Source organism: Sebastes fasciatus, chromosome 6 (genome assembly GCF_043250625.1).
Source record: "Sebastes fasciatus isolate fSebFas1 chromosome 6, fSebFas1.pri, whole genome shotgun sequence".
Lineage (NCBI taxonomy): Eukaryota > Metazoa > Chordata > Actinopteri > Perciformes > Sebastidae > Sebastes > Sebastes fasciatus.
In genome coordinates, this window is record NC_133800.1 from 18388319 (window position 1) to 18406393 (window position 18075).

An 18075-nucleotide genomic window follows, 5' to 3' on the forward strand; every position below is an offset into this window, starting at 1 on the left:
AAAACAGCTGTTACTGCAGCTTCATCACTCTACAGTACTGAGAAACCCACATCAGTGTCACCTGGAACAAAAGAGACTGTAACCACAAGTCAGACTGAGAAAGCATCAGTAACACCAGAGTCAAGTTCTTTTTTGTCAACAACAGATGAAGAGAGCTCAGGTGAGCAGACTACCGAGATTTCCAGCAAAGACACTACAGGTCCTACAGCTTCTTCGCTGTTTAGCACTGAAAAGTCAACAGTACTTCCAGTTGAAGACCAAGACAGTGCTGTGACATCTCAGACAGAGAAGTCCTCAGTATCTGCTGTTACTGATAAGACAGAGCAAAGTACCATTGTCACTCCAGCAGATGAAGCACAGCCTGGTGTTGAATCATCAACCCAAACCTCACCACAGTTCCTGACAGAAAAGTCTACAGATGCTACCCATTTCTCTACCACAATTGAAGCAATGACAGCGTCAGTGTCTGATTCAGAAAGTGGTGATTTTACTGAAGTAGACGGCTCAGGAGATGACACATCTACAGATAAAACTCCCTTACAACCACCAACAGCATCCGATCGATCCTCAGTGGAACAAACAACCTTAGCAATAACCTCATTTAGACCATCAATTAATTCCACATTTGTTGAGGAAGAAAGTTCTAGCGGTAGAGAATTTACAACAGTCACAACAAGTCCCTATACATTTGAAATCTCTCAACCAATGGCAATCCCCAGTGTCACTGGGTATACCTCAAAGGAAAGTTCTACTTTCATTGACATGGAGAGCTCTGGTCGCTCAACTGTCGAGGATGATTCGGAGTCAGGTCCAGACGGATCAGGTGCAGAGGTACCCATTGAGACTACCAGAAAACCCAAGGATGAATTTACTGTGACCACAGATGAGACAGAATTAGATGACATTAAGATCACATCTGACACGTTGAGTGCTGCATCCTCGACTCACTCCAGTACACAGATTACCAGGGAATTTATATCATCAACCCAATCACCACACATGACAAGCACTGAGATTTACATCACTGAGCAGAGCAGTGGGGGCTTCACAGATGATTCTGAGAGTTCAGGTGCTGACCCTTTCAGCGGATCAACTACATTTGTACCAGTCACAAATTCTCCTATGATGTCCACTGCCATAGCAGCTATAAAAGGAATCACATTGTCATCTAGTGCTGTTGATGTCACTGAGGAGAGCTCAACTGACCAAACACCAGATGGTTCCACTGACGATGTTATTACACAAAAACCTACTGGCACCGCCGCTTTTTCTCCTTACAGCACTGAGAATCCAACAGCAATCTCTCCTGAAATGCACACTTCAACAGTTCAGGAAAGCTCAGAAGATATGACACCATCTCAGACACCATCCTCAAATATTTATAACACAGAGTCTCCTGCTGTCTCTTCGGTTACATCTTCAGTTTCATTGGATATTGAAGATAAAGAGATAAAGAGTACAACCTCTTCCCTGTTCAGCACAGAGAAACCTAAAACAACAACTACGTCAGATGAAAGTGGACCATCTGATATTCCAAAATCTGCTGTAACTGCCACTTCTTCTCTCTACAGCTCTGAGAAGCCAAACATAACAACAGTGTTCACTTTGAAGCCATCAGAGATAGAGAGTGTCACATTTGGAGAAGCAACAGGTGAAACCGAAGCCTTTGTGTCGGTCACACCAACCTGTGATGAGCAGGTTTCCTCACAGGAGGGTGAAATTACTCCAGATACAGAAAGCTCCATCTCTTCTGAAGCGACAGAGCCTCCTGTTTCGAGCACTGGGAAAAATGAAGTTACTGTAGCTGAGCAAATAACACAATCCTCCTATACAACTATGTCCCCCCTTACAACTGGAGCTTCAGTTAGTGATCAGGCTACAGTTGACTTCAACACAGTGAGCTCTAGCAGTGAACATGACGGATTCACACCGCTGTCAACCCCTATCCCCTCCATTACATATCATAGTATTACAGATCAACAGGTCCTGATCATTACTCCCAGTAGCAGCCAAGCCCAGACTGACCTAACTGAACAAACACCTACCATGGTCCTGCATGTGTCTAAACCATCAGCCAGCACAACCATCATATTCACAGAGGATGCAACAGATGAAGATGACCTGTTCTCTGCGGTCACAGATAGTATAAGCACACCCACTCCTGAGCTTATCACCAAAGACAATAATATCATTGATGCAGATACTATCTCCATAGTTCCCTTTTCTTCATTTTACCCAACCATCCAGACAGAGGAAGCTGGAGGTGTCACACCAGTTACAATCACACAAATGTTGGAGGTAACAAAAGAATCAGAGGGTTCAGGGACTGATAGTAGTATCACCTTCTTTACTCCTGAACCAGTAACTTTACATGCAACCTCATCCACTGAATCGTCAGTAGCCTCGACATCTTCTGAATATTTACCGCCCACTTCAAAATTACCAACTGTGGAAGGTGTGCTTAGTATGGAGACATCCAGTGAAGAGACGGTTACATTCGCACCACAGGCCACCCCAGCTACTACTCTGTCCACACAGTCAAGCTCTGAAGAAACATATGCTTTAACTACGCCACATACAGTTGTCCCTATTGAGACTCATACCAAACCAGTTACAGAGTTGGTAGAGGAGGATTTATCAGGCAAGGATAATGTCACAGTGTCTATCACTGAGATCGCAGCTTCCTCATCTTTGCCTTCTCAAACTACAACTGAAACAACAGACACAAGCTCGGTCACTCAGGTGTCCAGTGAGGAGTATATGATCAGCACAGTTGAAAAAGAAAAACCCATGGCTTCCTCACCCACAGCCACAACTGCATCACCTAAGACATCTGAGAGTGAAAAGACCGTAGCCACTCCAGTCTCCCCTCAGTTCAGCACAGAGAAACCCACCACAATGACCCCAGAGGATGAAACTCAAAGAAGTACCACAGAAGTAGAGAAAGCATCATTGTCAGAAACAGTTTCACCCCCTACCGGTGGTGCAACATCAACCCCAGCACATGAAGAGAGCACAAGGGACCACATGACCTCTATATCTACAACAGACTCTACAACTTCTCTACAAAGCACATCAAAGCCTGTTGTGATGGTTCAGTTTGGCTCCACTTTTGTACCAGATCCACATGTGACACCACCTGAGGTGACCTTTCAACAGGCCAGGTCTGAGATCACGTTCACTCATCATCCCCACATTGACGTCTCCTCTGAGAACTCTGTGTTAGCCACAACCAGACCAATGTTGCCAAGTGAGACAAGCCACCACGTTGAACCTAGTGATGTGACTCCCCTTACTGGAGTTACAGCCATGTCACTGGAAGATAAGACAGCTGAAGCACCTACAACCAAAGAAGTTTCAACTGTTGCTGAAGGTAGCACACAAGGTAGTGAAATCCAGGAAACATCTACTGATGCTGCAATAACTTCACGTCCTACAGATGAAACAGTAGATTCTACAGGGACAGAGTCTACTGGGGTTGAATACACAACTCCTAAACTTGCAAATGACAGATCTGCAAAACCTGAAGAAGAAACTACAGCTGTTGAGACTGCATCTTCTACAGACTCAAGCTCAGCGGAGACATCGGCAGAGAGTTCAAGTGAACAAACTCTGGAGGCAACAGCTTCTTCCCTTTCAATGCAAACAGAAAAGATGCCGTCTCCAAGTGTGTCTTCACTGTTCAGCACTTCAGATGTTACTGATCAAATGGCCTCCGAAGAGTCATCAACAACATCGCCCAAAATGGTGACAGGAGCGAGTGAACAGACAGCCGTGTCACTAGAAGATAAGACAGCTGAAGCATCAAGCCGAGCACCTACAACCAAAGAAGTTTCAACTGATGCTGAAGGTAGCACACAAGGTAGTGAAATCCAGGAAACATCTACTGATACTGCAATATCTCCACGTCCTACAGATAAAACAGCAGATTCTAAAGGGACAGAGCCTGCAAGTGTTCAATATACAACACCAAAACTTTCAACTGACAGATCTGCGAAACCCGAAGAAGAAACTACAGCTGTTGAAACTGCATCTTCTACAGACTCAAGCTCAGCGGAAACATCTGCAGAGAGTTCAAGTGAACAAACTCTGGAGGCAACAGCTTCTTCACTTTCAATGCAAACAGAAAAGATGCCGTCTCCAACTGTGTCTTCACTGTTCAGCACTGAGACTCCATTGGTGGCTTCCATTTCAGATGTTACTGATCAAGTGGCCTCCGAAGAATCATCAACAACATCGCCCAAAATGGTGACAGGAGTGAGTGATCAGACAGCCGTGTCACTAGAAGATAAGACAGCTGAAGCACCAAGCCAAGCACCTACAACCAAAGAAGTTTCAACTGATGCCGAAGGTAGCACACAAGGTAGTGAAATCCAGGAAACGTCTACTGATGCTGCAATAACTTCACGTCCTACAGATGAAACAGTAGATTCTACAGGGACAGAGTCTACTGGGGTTGAATACACAACTCCTAGACTTGCAACTGACAGATCTGCAAAACCTGAAGAAGAAACTACAGCTGTTGAGACTGCATCTTCTACAGACTCAAGCTCAGCGGAGACATCGGCAGAGAGTTCAAGTGAACAAACTCCAGAGGCAACAGCTTCTTCACTTTCAATTCAAACAGAAAAGATGCCGTCTCCAAGTGTGTCTTCACTGTTCAGCACTGAGACTCCATTGGTCGCTTCCATTTCAGATGTTACTGATGAAGTGGCCTCCGAAGAGTCATCAACAACGTCGCCCAAAATGGTGACAGGAGCGAGTGATCAGATAGCCGTGTCACTAGAAGATAAGACAGCTGAAGCACCTACAACCAAAGAAGTTTCAACTAATGCCGAAGGTAGCACACAAGGTAGTGAAATCCAGGAAACATCTACTGATGCTGCAATAACTTCAGATACTACAGATAAAACAGCAGATTCTAAAGGGACAGAGCCTGCTAGTGTTCAATATACAACACCAAAACTTTCAACTGACAGCTCTGCAAAACCTGCAGAAGAAACTACAGCTGTTGAGACTGCATCTTCTACAGACTCAAGCTCAGCGGAAACATCTGCAGAGAGTTCAAGTGAACAAACTCCAGAGGCAACAGCTTCTTCGCTTTCAATGCAAACAGAAAAGATGCCGTCTCCAAGTGTGTCTTCACTGTTCAGCACTTCAGATGTTACTGATCAAGTGGCCTCCGAAGAGTCATCAATAACATCGCCCAAAATGGTGACAGGAGCGAGTGAACAGACACCCGTGTCACTAGAAGATAAGACAGCTGAAGCATCAAGCCGAGCACTTACAACCAAAGAAGTTTCAACTCATGCCTGTAACACACAAGGTAGTGAAATCCAGGAAACATCTACTGATGCTGCAATAACTTCACGTACTACAGATGAAACAGCAGATTCTAAAGGGACAGAGCCTGCTAGTGTTCAATATACAACACCAAAACTTTCAACTGACAGATCTGCGAAACCCGAAGAAGAAACTACAGCTGTTGAGACTGCATCTTCTACAGACTCAAGCTCAGCGGAAACATCTGCAGAGAGTTCAAGTGAACAAACTCCAGAGGCAACAGCTTCTTCACTTTCAATGCAAACAGAAAATATGCCGTCTCGAACTGTGTCTTCACTGTTCAGCACTGAGACTCCATTGGTGGCTTCCATTTCAGATGTTACTGATCAAGTGGCCTCCGAAGAGTCATCAACAACATCGCCCAAAATGGTGACAGGAGCGAGTGAACAGTCAGCCGTGTCACTAGAAGATAAGACAGCTGAAGCATCAAGCCGAGCAACTACAACCAAAGAAGTTTCAACTGATGCTGAAGGTAGCACACAAGGTAGTGAAATCCAGGAAACATCTACTGATGCTGCAATAACTTCACGTCCTACAGATGAAACAGCAGATTCTAAAGGGACAGAGCCTGCTAGTGTTCAATATACAACACCAAAACTTTCAACTGACAGATCTGCGAAACCCGAAGAAGAAACTACAGCTGTTGAAACTGCATCTTCTACAGACTCAAGCTCAGCGGAAACATCTGCAGAGAGTTCAAGTGAACAAACTCTGGAGGCAACAGCTTCTTCACTTTCAATGCAAACAGAAAAGATGCCGTCTCCAAGTGTGTCTTCACTGTTCAGCACTGAGACTCCATTGGTGGCTTCCATTTCAGATGTTACTGATCAATTGGCCTCCGAAGAGTCATCAACAACATCGCCCAAAATGGTGACAGGAGTGAGTGATCAGACAGCCGTGTCACTAGAAGATAAGACAGCTGAAGCACCAAGCCGAGCACCTACAACCAAAGAAGTTTCAACTAATGCCGAAGGTAGCACACAAGGTAGTGAAATCCAGGAAACATCTACTGATGCTGCAATAACTTCACGTCCTACAGATGAAACAGTAGATTCTACAGGGACAGAGTCTACTGGGGTTGAATACACAACTCCTAAACTTGCAACTGACAGATCTGCAAAACCTGAAGAAGAAACTACAGCTGTTGAGACTGCATCTTCTACAGACTCAAGCTCAGCGGAGACATCGGCAGAGAGTTCAAGTGAACAAACTCCAGAGGCAACAGCTTCTTCACTTTCAATTCAAACAGAAAAGATGCCGTCTCCAAGTGTGTCTTCACTGTTCAGCACTGAGACTCCATTGGTCGCTTCCATTTCAGATGTTACTGATGAAGTGGCCTCCGAAGAGTCATCAACAACGTCGCCCAAAATGGTGACAGGAGCGAGTGATCAGATAGCCGTGTCACTAGAAGATAAGACAGCTGAAGCACCTACAACCAAAGAAGTTTCAACTAATGCCGAAGGTAGCACACAAGGTAGTGAAATCCAGGAAACATCTACTGATGCTGCAATAACTTCAGATACTACAGATAAAACAGCAGATTCTAAAGGGACAGAGCCTGCTAGTGTTCAATATACAACACCAAAACTTTCAACTGACAGCTCTGCAAAACCTGCAGAAGAAACTACAGCTGTTGAGACTGCATCTTCTACAGACTCAAGCTCAGCGGAAACATCTGCAGAGAGTTCAAGTGAACAAACTCCAGAGGCAACAGCTTCTTCGCTTTCAATGCAAACAGAAAAGATGCCGTCTCCAAGTGTGTCTTCACTGTTCAGCACTTCAGATGTTACTGATCAAGTGGCCTCCGAAGAGTCATCAATAACATCGCCCAAAATGGTGACAGGAGCGAGTGAACAGACACCCGTGTCACTAGAAGATAAGACAGCTGAAGCATCAAGCCGAGCACTTACAACCAAAGAAGTTTCAACTCATGCCTGTAACACACAAGGTAGTGAAATCCAGGAAACATCTGCTGATGCTGCAATAACTTCACGTACTACAGATGAAACAGCAGATTCTAAAGGGACAGAGCCTGCTAGTGTTCAATATACAACACCAAAACTTTCAACTGACAGATCTGCGAAACCCGAAGAAGAAACTACAGCTGTTGAGACTGCATCTTCTACAGACTCAAGCTCAGCGGAAACATCTGCAGAGAGTTCAAGTGAACAAACTCCAGAGGCAACAGCTTCTTCACTTTCAATGCAAACAGAAAATATGCCGTCTCGAACTGTGTCTTCACTGTTCAGCACTGAGACTCCATTGGTGGCTTCCATTTCAGATGTTACTGATCAAGTGGCCTCCGAAGAGTCATCAACAACATCGCCCAAAATGGTGACAGGAGCGAGTGAACAGTCAGCCGTGTCACTAGAAGATAAGACAGCTGAAGCATCAAGCCGAGCAACTACAACCAAAGAAGTTTCAACTGATGCTGAAGGTAGCACACAAGGTAGTGAAATCCAGGAAACATCTACTGATGCTGCAATAACTTCACGTCCTACAGATGAAACAGCAGATTCTAAAGGGACAGAGCCTGCTAGTGTTCAATATACAACACCAAAACTTTCAACTGACAGATCTGCGAAACCCGAAGAAGAAACTACAGCTGTTGAAACTGCATCTTCTACAGACTCAAGCTCAGCGGAAACATCTGCAGAGAGTTCAAGTGAACAAACTCTGGAGGCAACAGCTTCTTCACTTTCAATGCAAACAGAAAAGATGCCGTCTCCAAGTGTGTCTTCACTGTTCAGCACTGAGACTCCATTGGTGGCTTCCATTTCAGATGTTACTGATCAATTGGCCTCCGAAGAGTCATCAACAACATCGCCCAAAATGGTGACAGGAGTGAGTGATCAGACAGCCGTGTCACTAGAAGATAAGACAGCTGAAGCACCAAGCCGAGCACCTACAACCAAAGAAGTTTCAACTAATGCCGAAGGTAGCACACAAGGTAGTGAAATCCAGGAAACATCTACTGATGCTGCAATAACTTCACGTCCTACAGATGAAACAGTAGATTCTACAGGGACAGAGTCTACTGGGGTTGAATACACAACTCCTAAACTTGCAACTGACAGATCTGCAAAACCTGAAGAAGAAACTACAGCTGTTGAGACTGCATCTTCTACAGACTCAAGCTCAGCGGAGACATCTGCAGAGAGTTCAAGTGAACAAACTCCAGAGGCAACAGCTTCTTCACTTTCAATGCAAACAGAAAAGATGCCGTCTCCAAGTGTGTCTTCACTGTTCAGCACTGAGACTCCATTGGTCGCTTCCATTTCAGATGTTACTGATGAAGTGGCCTCTGAAGAGTCATCAATGACATCGCCCAAAATGGGAGAGAGTGAGCAGCCTACCACTTCCCCCTCTGCCACTGAGAAATCAACTGAAGTGTCACTTGAGACAGACACTTCAACAGATAAAGAAGGTTCAAGTTATGAAACAACATCATCAGAGAGTGAGGAGATCCCCGAATCAACAGAAACAAGCATCAGGATTTCAACTGAAGCGGAAGGTTCAGGTGATGAGACAATCAGTATCATCACTCCAGCTGTTTCATCCCTGTCTAGTACTGTTGAGTCAGATATTATCACCAGCACTTCATCATCTGAGATGACAAACACCCAAACAGATAAGCCAGAATCATCTACATATGAACAAACCTCAGGCCAGAAGTCACCCAAGACCTTCATCACTGAAGCTTACACAACACAATACCCCGCTGTGACCAGCACTGCAGAGTCACCAAAGACATCAACTTCTCTTGAGTCAAGATCAATGGGCTCTGAAAGCGAGGTTACACAAGATGCAGACCTAAGAAGTACACATCAATCCACTGGTGTTACACGTGTTTCAGAAATCTCTACAAGCTCAGAGACTAAAGTAGCGGTCACCACAACGCCAGCTGAACGCATTTCCTTTGAACGCATTTCCTTTGAACCTACTGCAGCATCAGCACCATCACAGCCTGATGTTACTGTCCAATATGTCACAAGTCATGAAGCAAGAACGATTATAGAATCAATAACAGTGCCTGCTGCCTCCTCCTCAGTGTCTGAAGCTGTATCTGCTTCGGTGGAAGATGGGACAGTTGAACCAGCTGTTGATCGGGTTTCAAGTGGTGCAAAGATTGATCCAGATACAGATGTCGAAATAACAACTCTTTCAGAGGACTATGAGGATAAGGCCCCAGATTATGATGGACCAAACTACAGCTCTGTTCATGCAGTTCCAGGAGACAATGAAGCTAAAGTACCAAAAGAAGTAGCAGATGTTACTCTCTTGCCTTCTGCCTCAGCTCCCGTCAGTGCATCCTCCTCCTCCTCCTCCTCTAGTTCTGAGAGTGGTTCAGAAAGCACCAGCAGCTCAGAAGAAAGCATGTCCTCAACCAAGTCACCCTTCACCGTTAGCACTGGGGCAGAAAGTGGGTCCGTCAGTTCGTCAGAGAGTGCATCTGTCAGTTCTGAAAGTGTGTCTGGTGAGATGACGACTACAAAGAAACCAAAGATCACCGGTATGGAGCAACAGTCTCTGTCCCCAGATGAAATCCAGACTGTATTCAAGGTAGATGCTACCACAGCTTCAAAGATGGAGTCCGCTAGTGTTGATAGCACCTCTGGGGAGGAGGAAGTTGTCACTCCTCACACTGAAATACCCACGAAGACCCATACAGATTTCACAACAATTACACCAACTCATGCACAAAGCCAGCCAGATTTAGTGGCATCTGTAGCCACCACTCCATCATCTTTCTCTGAGGAGGACAGTGAAATACCACTCATTGGAGGAGAAACAACTGCGACAGCTGACACAGGACTCGATTTGGGGCACACTGTTGAGGGCGAGACTGTTGAAATTCCAGGTATGTTTCTTCAAAAGACTTTCATTGGAGTACAACAAAATGCGTAAACTCACAGTAAATTTCATTTTAATACTCTTGCTTTTTTTTTTATCTCTTAACAGAAGTTTACTCATGTACGGAAAATATTTGTCTAAATGGAGGAACTTGCTTCAAGCGTGGCAGCATTTATACATGTAGCTGTGTTCCAGGTTACAGTGGTGATCGCTGTGAAACAGGTAGGATACTATCAAGAATTCCTCTCACAATATCTCACTGCCCTAACTTTCACTCAGGAAGCATCAATTTAATCCTAAAACTGGCTAGGAGTTGTTTTGGCTGTTTTTTGTTATTCATTATGTTTGTTTCTTATGTAGATTTTGACGAGTGCCAGTCAAACCCTTGCCGCAACGGAGGTACATGTGTTGACGGGCTGGCTTGCTTCACATGTGTGTGCCTCCCAAGCTACTCTGGACTGTATTGTGAGGAGGGTAAGTTTGGGGTTAATGTGATGGATTCTCTCTGTGACTTCTTTCTAAGTATTCTGTTTCAGATGAACAAAAGCTTTTCACTTCATTAGTGTTGTAAATGGTCCCAACCATCCATCTAAACTGTCTAGACTCAGCTTAAAAACTATTTTCAAATGACATGATAGAATAAACAATTGTAACCTCAAAGGCAGGTCTAGCATTTGGTAATGTGTTTAGACATTAGCGCAATCACTCACCTGAGTCTCTGGGAAATAAACCATAACAAATTATGAGTCATTCAAATTTCAGCTACACCACAGAAATACAATTAAATATTATTGTCTTAGGTTTCTCCAGGGCATTATCTGAGTCATAGACACCATATTTATCTCATCATCTTAATCACTTTTTACAGTGTGTTTTTAGTATTGCCTGAAGGTCTGTAATGTCTGATAACAAGTTTCAGACACACAGACAGTTGAAATATTTTCAGTGTACACTACACTGCAGGTATGCTAGACATCAAGTCACTTCTTGATATTTCCATCTAGGCCAAGATGACTAGAGGGTAGGGTAGGCCTACACTCTGGGTAACCAAGCTACACAATACATTTATGGAAAATAGTAGATTAATTTATTCCCAAATTCCCATATCTCTTTAGTTTCCCAGTTGCGCCCCACTTTCATCCCAAGTCTAGAAAGTCTACACCCTAAATTTTGTCGGGATCACTCATCGGTGAATCACACCCAGTCACTGTACTCAAACACAGCTGCTGTTAAAAAGTTTTGGCAGGAGAAAGAGAGAAAAGTAACTTAGAAAGAGGAACAACCCAGAGAAAGATTCTGCCTCCGTCTGTTAATGTTTGGAAGCTGGATTGAGGAGGGCAGGGAGGGACAGCAGTTGTATATGTTGGGACACATACCATCGGTAGGGTCAAAATGAGGGTGATATCAAGGTGTGACGGAGAAAATATCTAATCTTTGGTAAAATAATATGAAAATCTCTACCTATTTTAAAACCCTCGCCTTATCCCAAACCCATTTAAAATCTTCCCTCTCATCAAGTTTCTGGTTTTGACATAAATTTGACCTGTTTGCAACTGCATAGCTCTTGCTCCATTGATTTACCTCACTGTAATTTGGAATCTTAATTATCTGATTTGGTTTTGCATCTATGAATATGTGTGAAGTACTCTGAAAAGAACCATCTGCTTTACCATCATTATCACACCTTTTAGCAGTAATTGGCACTTAATTCTTGTTTTGTTTCTACGTCGTTATAGTGCTGATGTTAGGGAGTGTAGCAACTAATTCATCATGTTGTTCCTCTTTCATCTTGATTACAGACAGTAGTCAGAGATAACACCAGGTCTGAATATGAGTATAGATGCATGGATCTATTGCAAATCTGTTTTCCTGCATACCTCATTCTCTCTCGCTCTCTTTCCCATCAGATACAGAAACATGTGAGTCCGGTTGGCATAAATTCCAGGGCCACTGCTACAAGTACTTCCCCCACAGAAGAAACTGGGACACAGCAGAGAGAGAGTGTCGCATACAGGGTGCTCATCTCACCAGCATCATCACACACGAGGAACAACAGTTTGTCAACCGTAAGTAAAAGATCACAGTTGTAGATAATCGATAAATACAGCAATCTCAGTTCAAGTCCTAATTTATGAATCCTACATGATAAGAGTGAAACAATACATCTCCTGCAAAGCCACATCAAATACACATATGTAGCTGTACACTAAATGCAGGAAAAGTATTGAAAATGGCAACAGAGAAACGTAATCTGCTGTGTTTCCCTCTACCCTGTATGGCAGGTCTTGGACAGGACTACCAGTGGATTGGCCTGAATGATAAGATGTTTGACAGTGACTTCCGCTGGACTGACGGCCGCCATGTGGTAAGATAGGTTGCTTTCTCACATATTTTTGTCTCAACAAACGTAGCACACAGACAGTGTAAATATTTGGAAAAGACGCCGGTGACAGACACAGTCATCTAGGGGGAGTCGTTTCTCTTCAGGGGCTGCGGTGATTTTCTCATGACGTACTCTCCTCTGTCTCACATCGCTACACCCTGGCGGGTGACAGCTCTGGTAATAAATCTGATGTAGCACATCCTGTCAGGCCACCACCTTTTAGTCAGTGTGAGTCCAATGCAATAAAACCTAATAGCTGCAACAATGCAAGAAGATGACAATCCAATGTAACAGAGTAGGTAAGGGGGTTAAATAAACATTGTTCATAAAGTCAGTGTTTATAAAACAGCACACAAGTGGGAGCGTGTTTTGGTGTAGTGACTGTAGCTGCTGAAGATCCCCCTCACTAGACAGGAAAAGTGGCTAATTACTATGTGTATCGGTGTCGTACAGATAGATGTCCTCACTTCAAAGATAATCCTCCAGGACCAGAGATAGGGCCCTGGGGATACAAATATAAGCACAGGCCGCCTATGGAGACCCTTGCTCAGCTGAGAGATTGAGGGCTGATGAGGGTGTGAGTGACACTGTGTAGAGGGGAGTTTGGCAGGCATAGACAGGTATGGTCCCACTTCAACCCCCACACGCATCAGAAAGTCCGGCCAGCCACCCGGGGGAAGGGCCACCAGGCAGGCAGACACACAGATGGATAGCACCTGTGCTCAGCTGCAGAAAGAGAAACGGTGGATAAAAGCAATCCAGGGGGTCTGGGTGGGTGGTCACCTCCAGTGGATTTAAGTATAATACATAAGACTACAGTTAAATAACTGTAATATATCTATATTTGGAAACATTTCAAGAAAATTGATTAATATCAGGGCCCTGAAACACTAACGTTGGTGTATCTTTGGTTGTGTGTGTGTGTGTGTTGGTGATCAAAGTTTATTTGATTATTTCGAGGAGGACACAGGCCTGCTGTGCAGTTGATGGGTCACCCATTTGTTAAGTTGAAGTGAGCGGAGCAGGAAGTCTGTGTGTGTTTTTTAGCCATAATGACAGAGTAGCAGAGCCTCGGGACATGATTGGAGGGGCTTTGAAGAGGCTGTTTGAAACTAGAATGTGCTGAAAGACTGCAGGTAGCATCCACTCCTGGTTGAATGCCCCACAGCACTACAGCTGTGTGTATACTGTACTAATGTGTAAATGTATATCCGTGTTTGTGTGGATGCAATGCTAGGCATGCAGCCGGTGTGATATAATGACATAACACTTCTAGTTTTCCCTGATGATGGAGCCCTCTGTAGTCCACTACCTGTAGCGTCTACTGGATATCGATCATGTCTCGGATATGAAGTGACATGTTAGTGTGTTGTTGCTCATTCATAATTCTCGTAAAAGTGCAAGGGACACTGACTTTTAGAAACATGTTTAAAAAAACAAAACACTATTATGGCTGATCGTTCTGTGGTTTAGTGTGAGATTGATCGAACATAGTTTACAAGCCCATTTTATAAATGTGTTTGTTTCTGTACCTTGTGTTAGTTATACAGACTTTGCAAGCGTTGCTTGCAGAGCTGAACTATGATGAGGTCACTAGTTTACTGAGTTGAGGTTCCTAGAAACTACAGTTATTCTCTCTTGTGGCCATGAATTAAAACTGCTGCCAAAAACAGCGCTGGATCTCTAGTTTTTTGGATCACTTCTTTAAAAGGAGTTAAGTGGTTGTAACAATACATATGCTGATTCAGTAACCTTTCCCCCACTACTGGTGTCTTCAGTGGGATGTCATGCTCTTTATCAAGTGGACTCAATATAAATATACAGTATAATAGATAACGGCTGCTCCTAAGATAGGTTTAATGATGTATAAAATACTAAAATCATCTAAAGCATCTTTGTGTTTTTTGTTTGCTTGTTTAAGTTTGAGTAAGATTTATATCTGCAGAATACCTTTTTGCCACATGAGGGAGCCTGAAAGCTTCGATATTGTTCTGATAAGTGTAGCCTACATATAACATTGAATCTAATATGAAAGGCTAGCGTACATTGTTTGTTTTACTGATGAGAGGAAAAAAACAAGAGGCTGTTAACTTTGCCTAAATGCAATTATTTGGTCTCATTTATAAAGTATTTGACATGTGTATATGTCATGCATAAAAAAAAGTTTAGATTTATCAAACATATATGTCTTTAAAATGTCTGGTTTACCTATTCAAGATAATATGAGGTGATGCAGAAATGGGAGTAAAAATAAACGCTCATGTATGCAAAGTGCTCACGATTTATAGATACGGCCTATTGTGTCTTGATGGTTTGTCATTTCTAAAAAGTGGGTCCCCAGAAAAGAAGTTTGGGAAACATTAATCTAAAGGACACAAAACCATCATAATCATCATAACTCTTTATTCTCTGCTCTAATTTCAGCAATATGAAAACTGGAGGCCCAACCAGCCCGACAGCTTCTTCTCTTCTGGCGAGGACTGTGTTGTGATGATATGGCACGAGGACGGCCAGTGGAACGATGTTCCTTGCAACTACCACCTCACCTTCACTTGCAAAAAGGGCACAGGTAAAAAGACTTATGTATTTGCACACATCATCTCTTACTTTACTGAATGCACGGGTTTAGAGAGTCTTCAGTTACTGTAAACTTCCTCACTTTAACTCTGTCGTCACCTCTGCTTCTCAGTGGCCTGTAACCAGCCCCCTCTGGTGGAGAATGCTCGTACCTTTGGTAAGCAGCGTGAGAGGTATGAGATCAACTCGCTGGTGAGGTACCAGTGCAGGACTGGCTTCATTCAGAGGCACGTCCCAACTATCCGTTGTCGTGGGGATGGACATTGGGATAGCCCTAAAATCAGCTGCATGAACCGTAAGTACAACAAGTATTGCGCTCAACAGATTGTTCTGGGTGTCTCTCACTGTATAGGATTATAATAAAATGTCATTTTTCTCAAACAGCATCAAACTATCAGAGGACTTCTATCAGAAGACATCAGCACAATCACCTTTACAGCATTAATAACTTCCAGAGACGGCCGGACGAGGCCTACCGCTTTCACCATCAGCTCTACCGGGGGAGGAGAGACAGAACTGAACATAAGCGGAAGAGAAAGTAATCGCCATGTAACATGGCACAGCTTCCCTGAGACGAGAACACATGGCTGATCGCTTGTGTGGAAAGAGGAAAAAGGATTCTCTGAGGAAAAGCACAAGAGAAAACTCATCAAAGAAACCAAGAGGATAATCTGCAGTTTTCTTGCATTTTGGATGACGATGGAATCCAACGAAGTGCCTTTTAAAAAAGATGTCGATACATGACTTTTCTCATCAAGGGGCACTGTTTTATAACAATGTCGATGTGGATAAAATACTTTCAGCTGGCTACTGGAAAAGCAAAAAGAACACTCACCATTCTTTTTTTTAAACTGCGGAAGTTTTTCCTTTCTCCTTATCAAATATTACATTCATGACTGTTGTCTAATACCTTTGTACACACCGACTGTGCTATTTAAAATCACCACAAGTGTTCCTTATTCATAGAAAAAAAAAAAAGCTGTTGTGAAATTATAGCGCTTATGTTATGTAAAGGAATCCATTATGTTGTCGTGCTGTTTTAAGCTGGACTTCATTTTAATGAGCATGCATGCATAAAGCATATACATTGAAGTCCTCAAATTCTTAACTATTCTGTGTCAAGACATCCAAGTTCTCAGAACATGAATGGAAGCATCAGTGGCAATGATTGATCATGCAAAGGATTCATAGTTTACATTAGCAGAATATTATATCAAATAGTTAAAGAACTGTTGAACCTTTGTAAAGAATCTTTCTCCAGTCTTCAAACCTAATCGGCAAAGTTTCTTAGCTTTGCTAGTAGTAGTTATTTAGGTTTCAGATTTACAATTTACCCATGTCTGGGGGAATTTCACCAAATTCAGTTAAGTACTGGAGACCTTCTTTGTGGTGGCAGCTTTCAAAGTACCAAATTACCACCTTTCATTAGCTACAGCCGTCATTGGATGTCATCGATGTCTTGTCAAGATGAATGTTTATGGATTTCTATACAGAGGATTTTTAAAAGCGTATTGATATTTTTTTGTGTGATTTTTTTGCAATTTAATATGAGAGATTGCTCTCTAAGTACTTACCGACAAAGCCTTTGCCCACTGATGGAAATCGATGTCCATCACCTATTTTCAAATGAAAGAAGGGAGGTGTGGCTCACGTAGCCTGTATTTTCTGCTCATGTGTGTTCAGTGCATAACTTACAATTAGTTGCTACAGCATGTTTACAATAATTGCAATGCTGTTCATAATTACACACCAAAGAGTCTTGCTCTCATCTGTTGCTGTTGTGCTGTAGCCTGTGATGGTTTTCTAGGTAATGCTTTTCTTCCTGACACTTAACTTTTCTGTTATTGTGGTCAACTGAAACCAGCCTTTGAGAGAATGTATTTTGTGAAACACTCAAAAAGACTTGAACATAACGGCTGTTTAGGCACAGATGCATATAATTTATTTCCAAGCTGCTCTTGATCTCCTTACTTGTTCTATAATCACAGGTAAAATACGATGCTGTGACCTGTCCCAGCAGTGCTCTTCATGTATTTGCATTGTATGTTCAACAGGAGACCAGCCACAATCACAGACTGTCTAAATGGAAATGCAGTGAAGATGAAAAGTTACTTAACAATACAATGGATTTATTCACTTTTTACATCTTTAATGCCAGCAGTGGACCAAAGAATATGGAGGGCCCCATCGGCTGCAATAATGTTCTGTAACGTTAACAAAATATTGTAAATGTGTCTCCACATTTTTCAATGGAAAAATATGTTTGTTTTGTCTGCCTGTGAATGTGCCTTAATGTGCATATAATATCATTTTATATTTATAACTGTTTGTTTTTATTTTACAATGTGAATGTCCGGGATGTTTGTGGATTTTTTTTAAGAGATCAAACTGTTTTTTTCCTGCTTTAAATCACCAAAGAAATAAAATATATATGAATATTATATACTAATCACATTTAATTTGGACTTTTTAAGGATATTTATTAGGAACACTGTATGTTGTTAAAGTGATCTTGTGTTTGTGTAGCTTTTCTCCAGATGTTATGGTTTCCAAAGACATGCAGATTTGGTGGAATAGAGAGTCTAAATTGTCCAAATAGTCTTTCTGATTTGTAGCACCGTTATGGAGTAGCGACCTTTTAACACTGTCTGAATTCAGTATTGGAATAGGCAGGATGATTGAATGGAAATGTTGGGTCCCCTCACACCAGTAGTTCTCAAAGTGTGTGGAGCGGCATGACAGGTGGGGCGTGCGTGACCGGGGGGGGGAAATGTGACGCGGAATAGTGTTTGACGTATGTTTTGACATATGAATCTTTTTCTCGGTGGAACAGTAAACAACTTGTGCTTTCACAAAAGAGAGGCAAAGTTCCTCCCCTTCCAGTGGACCACCATGGGACCTTATTTCGGAAAAAATAT

The 18075-nt window shown here is 42.8% G+C and overlaps 1 protein-coding gene across 1 annotated transcript; it reads left to right on the forward strand.

Moving 5' to 3' along the window:
* The first annotated feature begins 314 nt into the window (after window positions 1-314).
* Window positions 315-17611, forward strand: LOC141769296 (uncharacterized). The gene is made up of 8 exons (XM_074638223.1): window positions 315-10204; window positions 10306-10419; window positions 10558-10671; window positions 12105-12263; window positions 12480-12562; window positions 15005-15149; window positions 15270-15452; window positions 15542-17611. Exons 1-8 carry the CDS (start codon window positions 451-453, stop codon window positions 15697-15699), a joined length of 10710 nt encoding a protein of 3569 aa, XP_074494324.1. The 5' UTR covers window positions 315-450; the 3' UTR covers window positions 15700-17611.
* The last annotated feature ends 464 nt before the right edge of the window (window positions 17612-18075 follow it).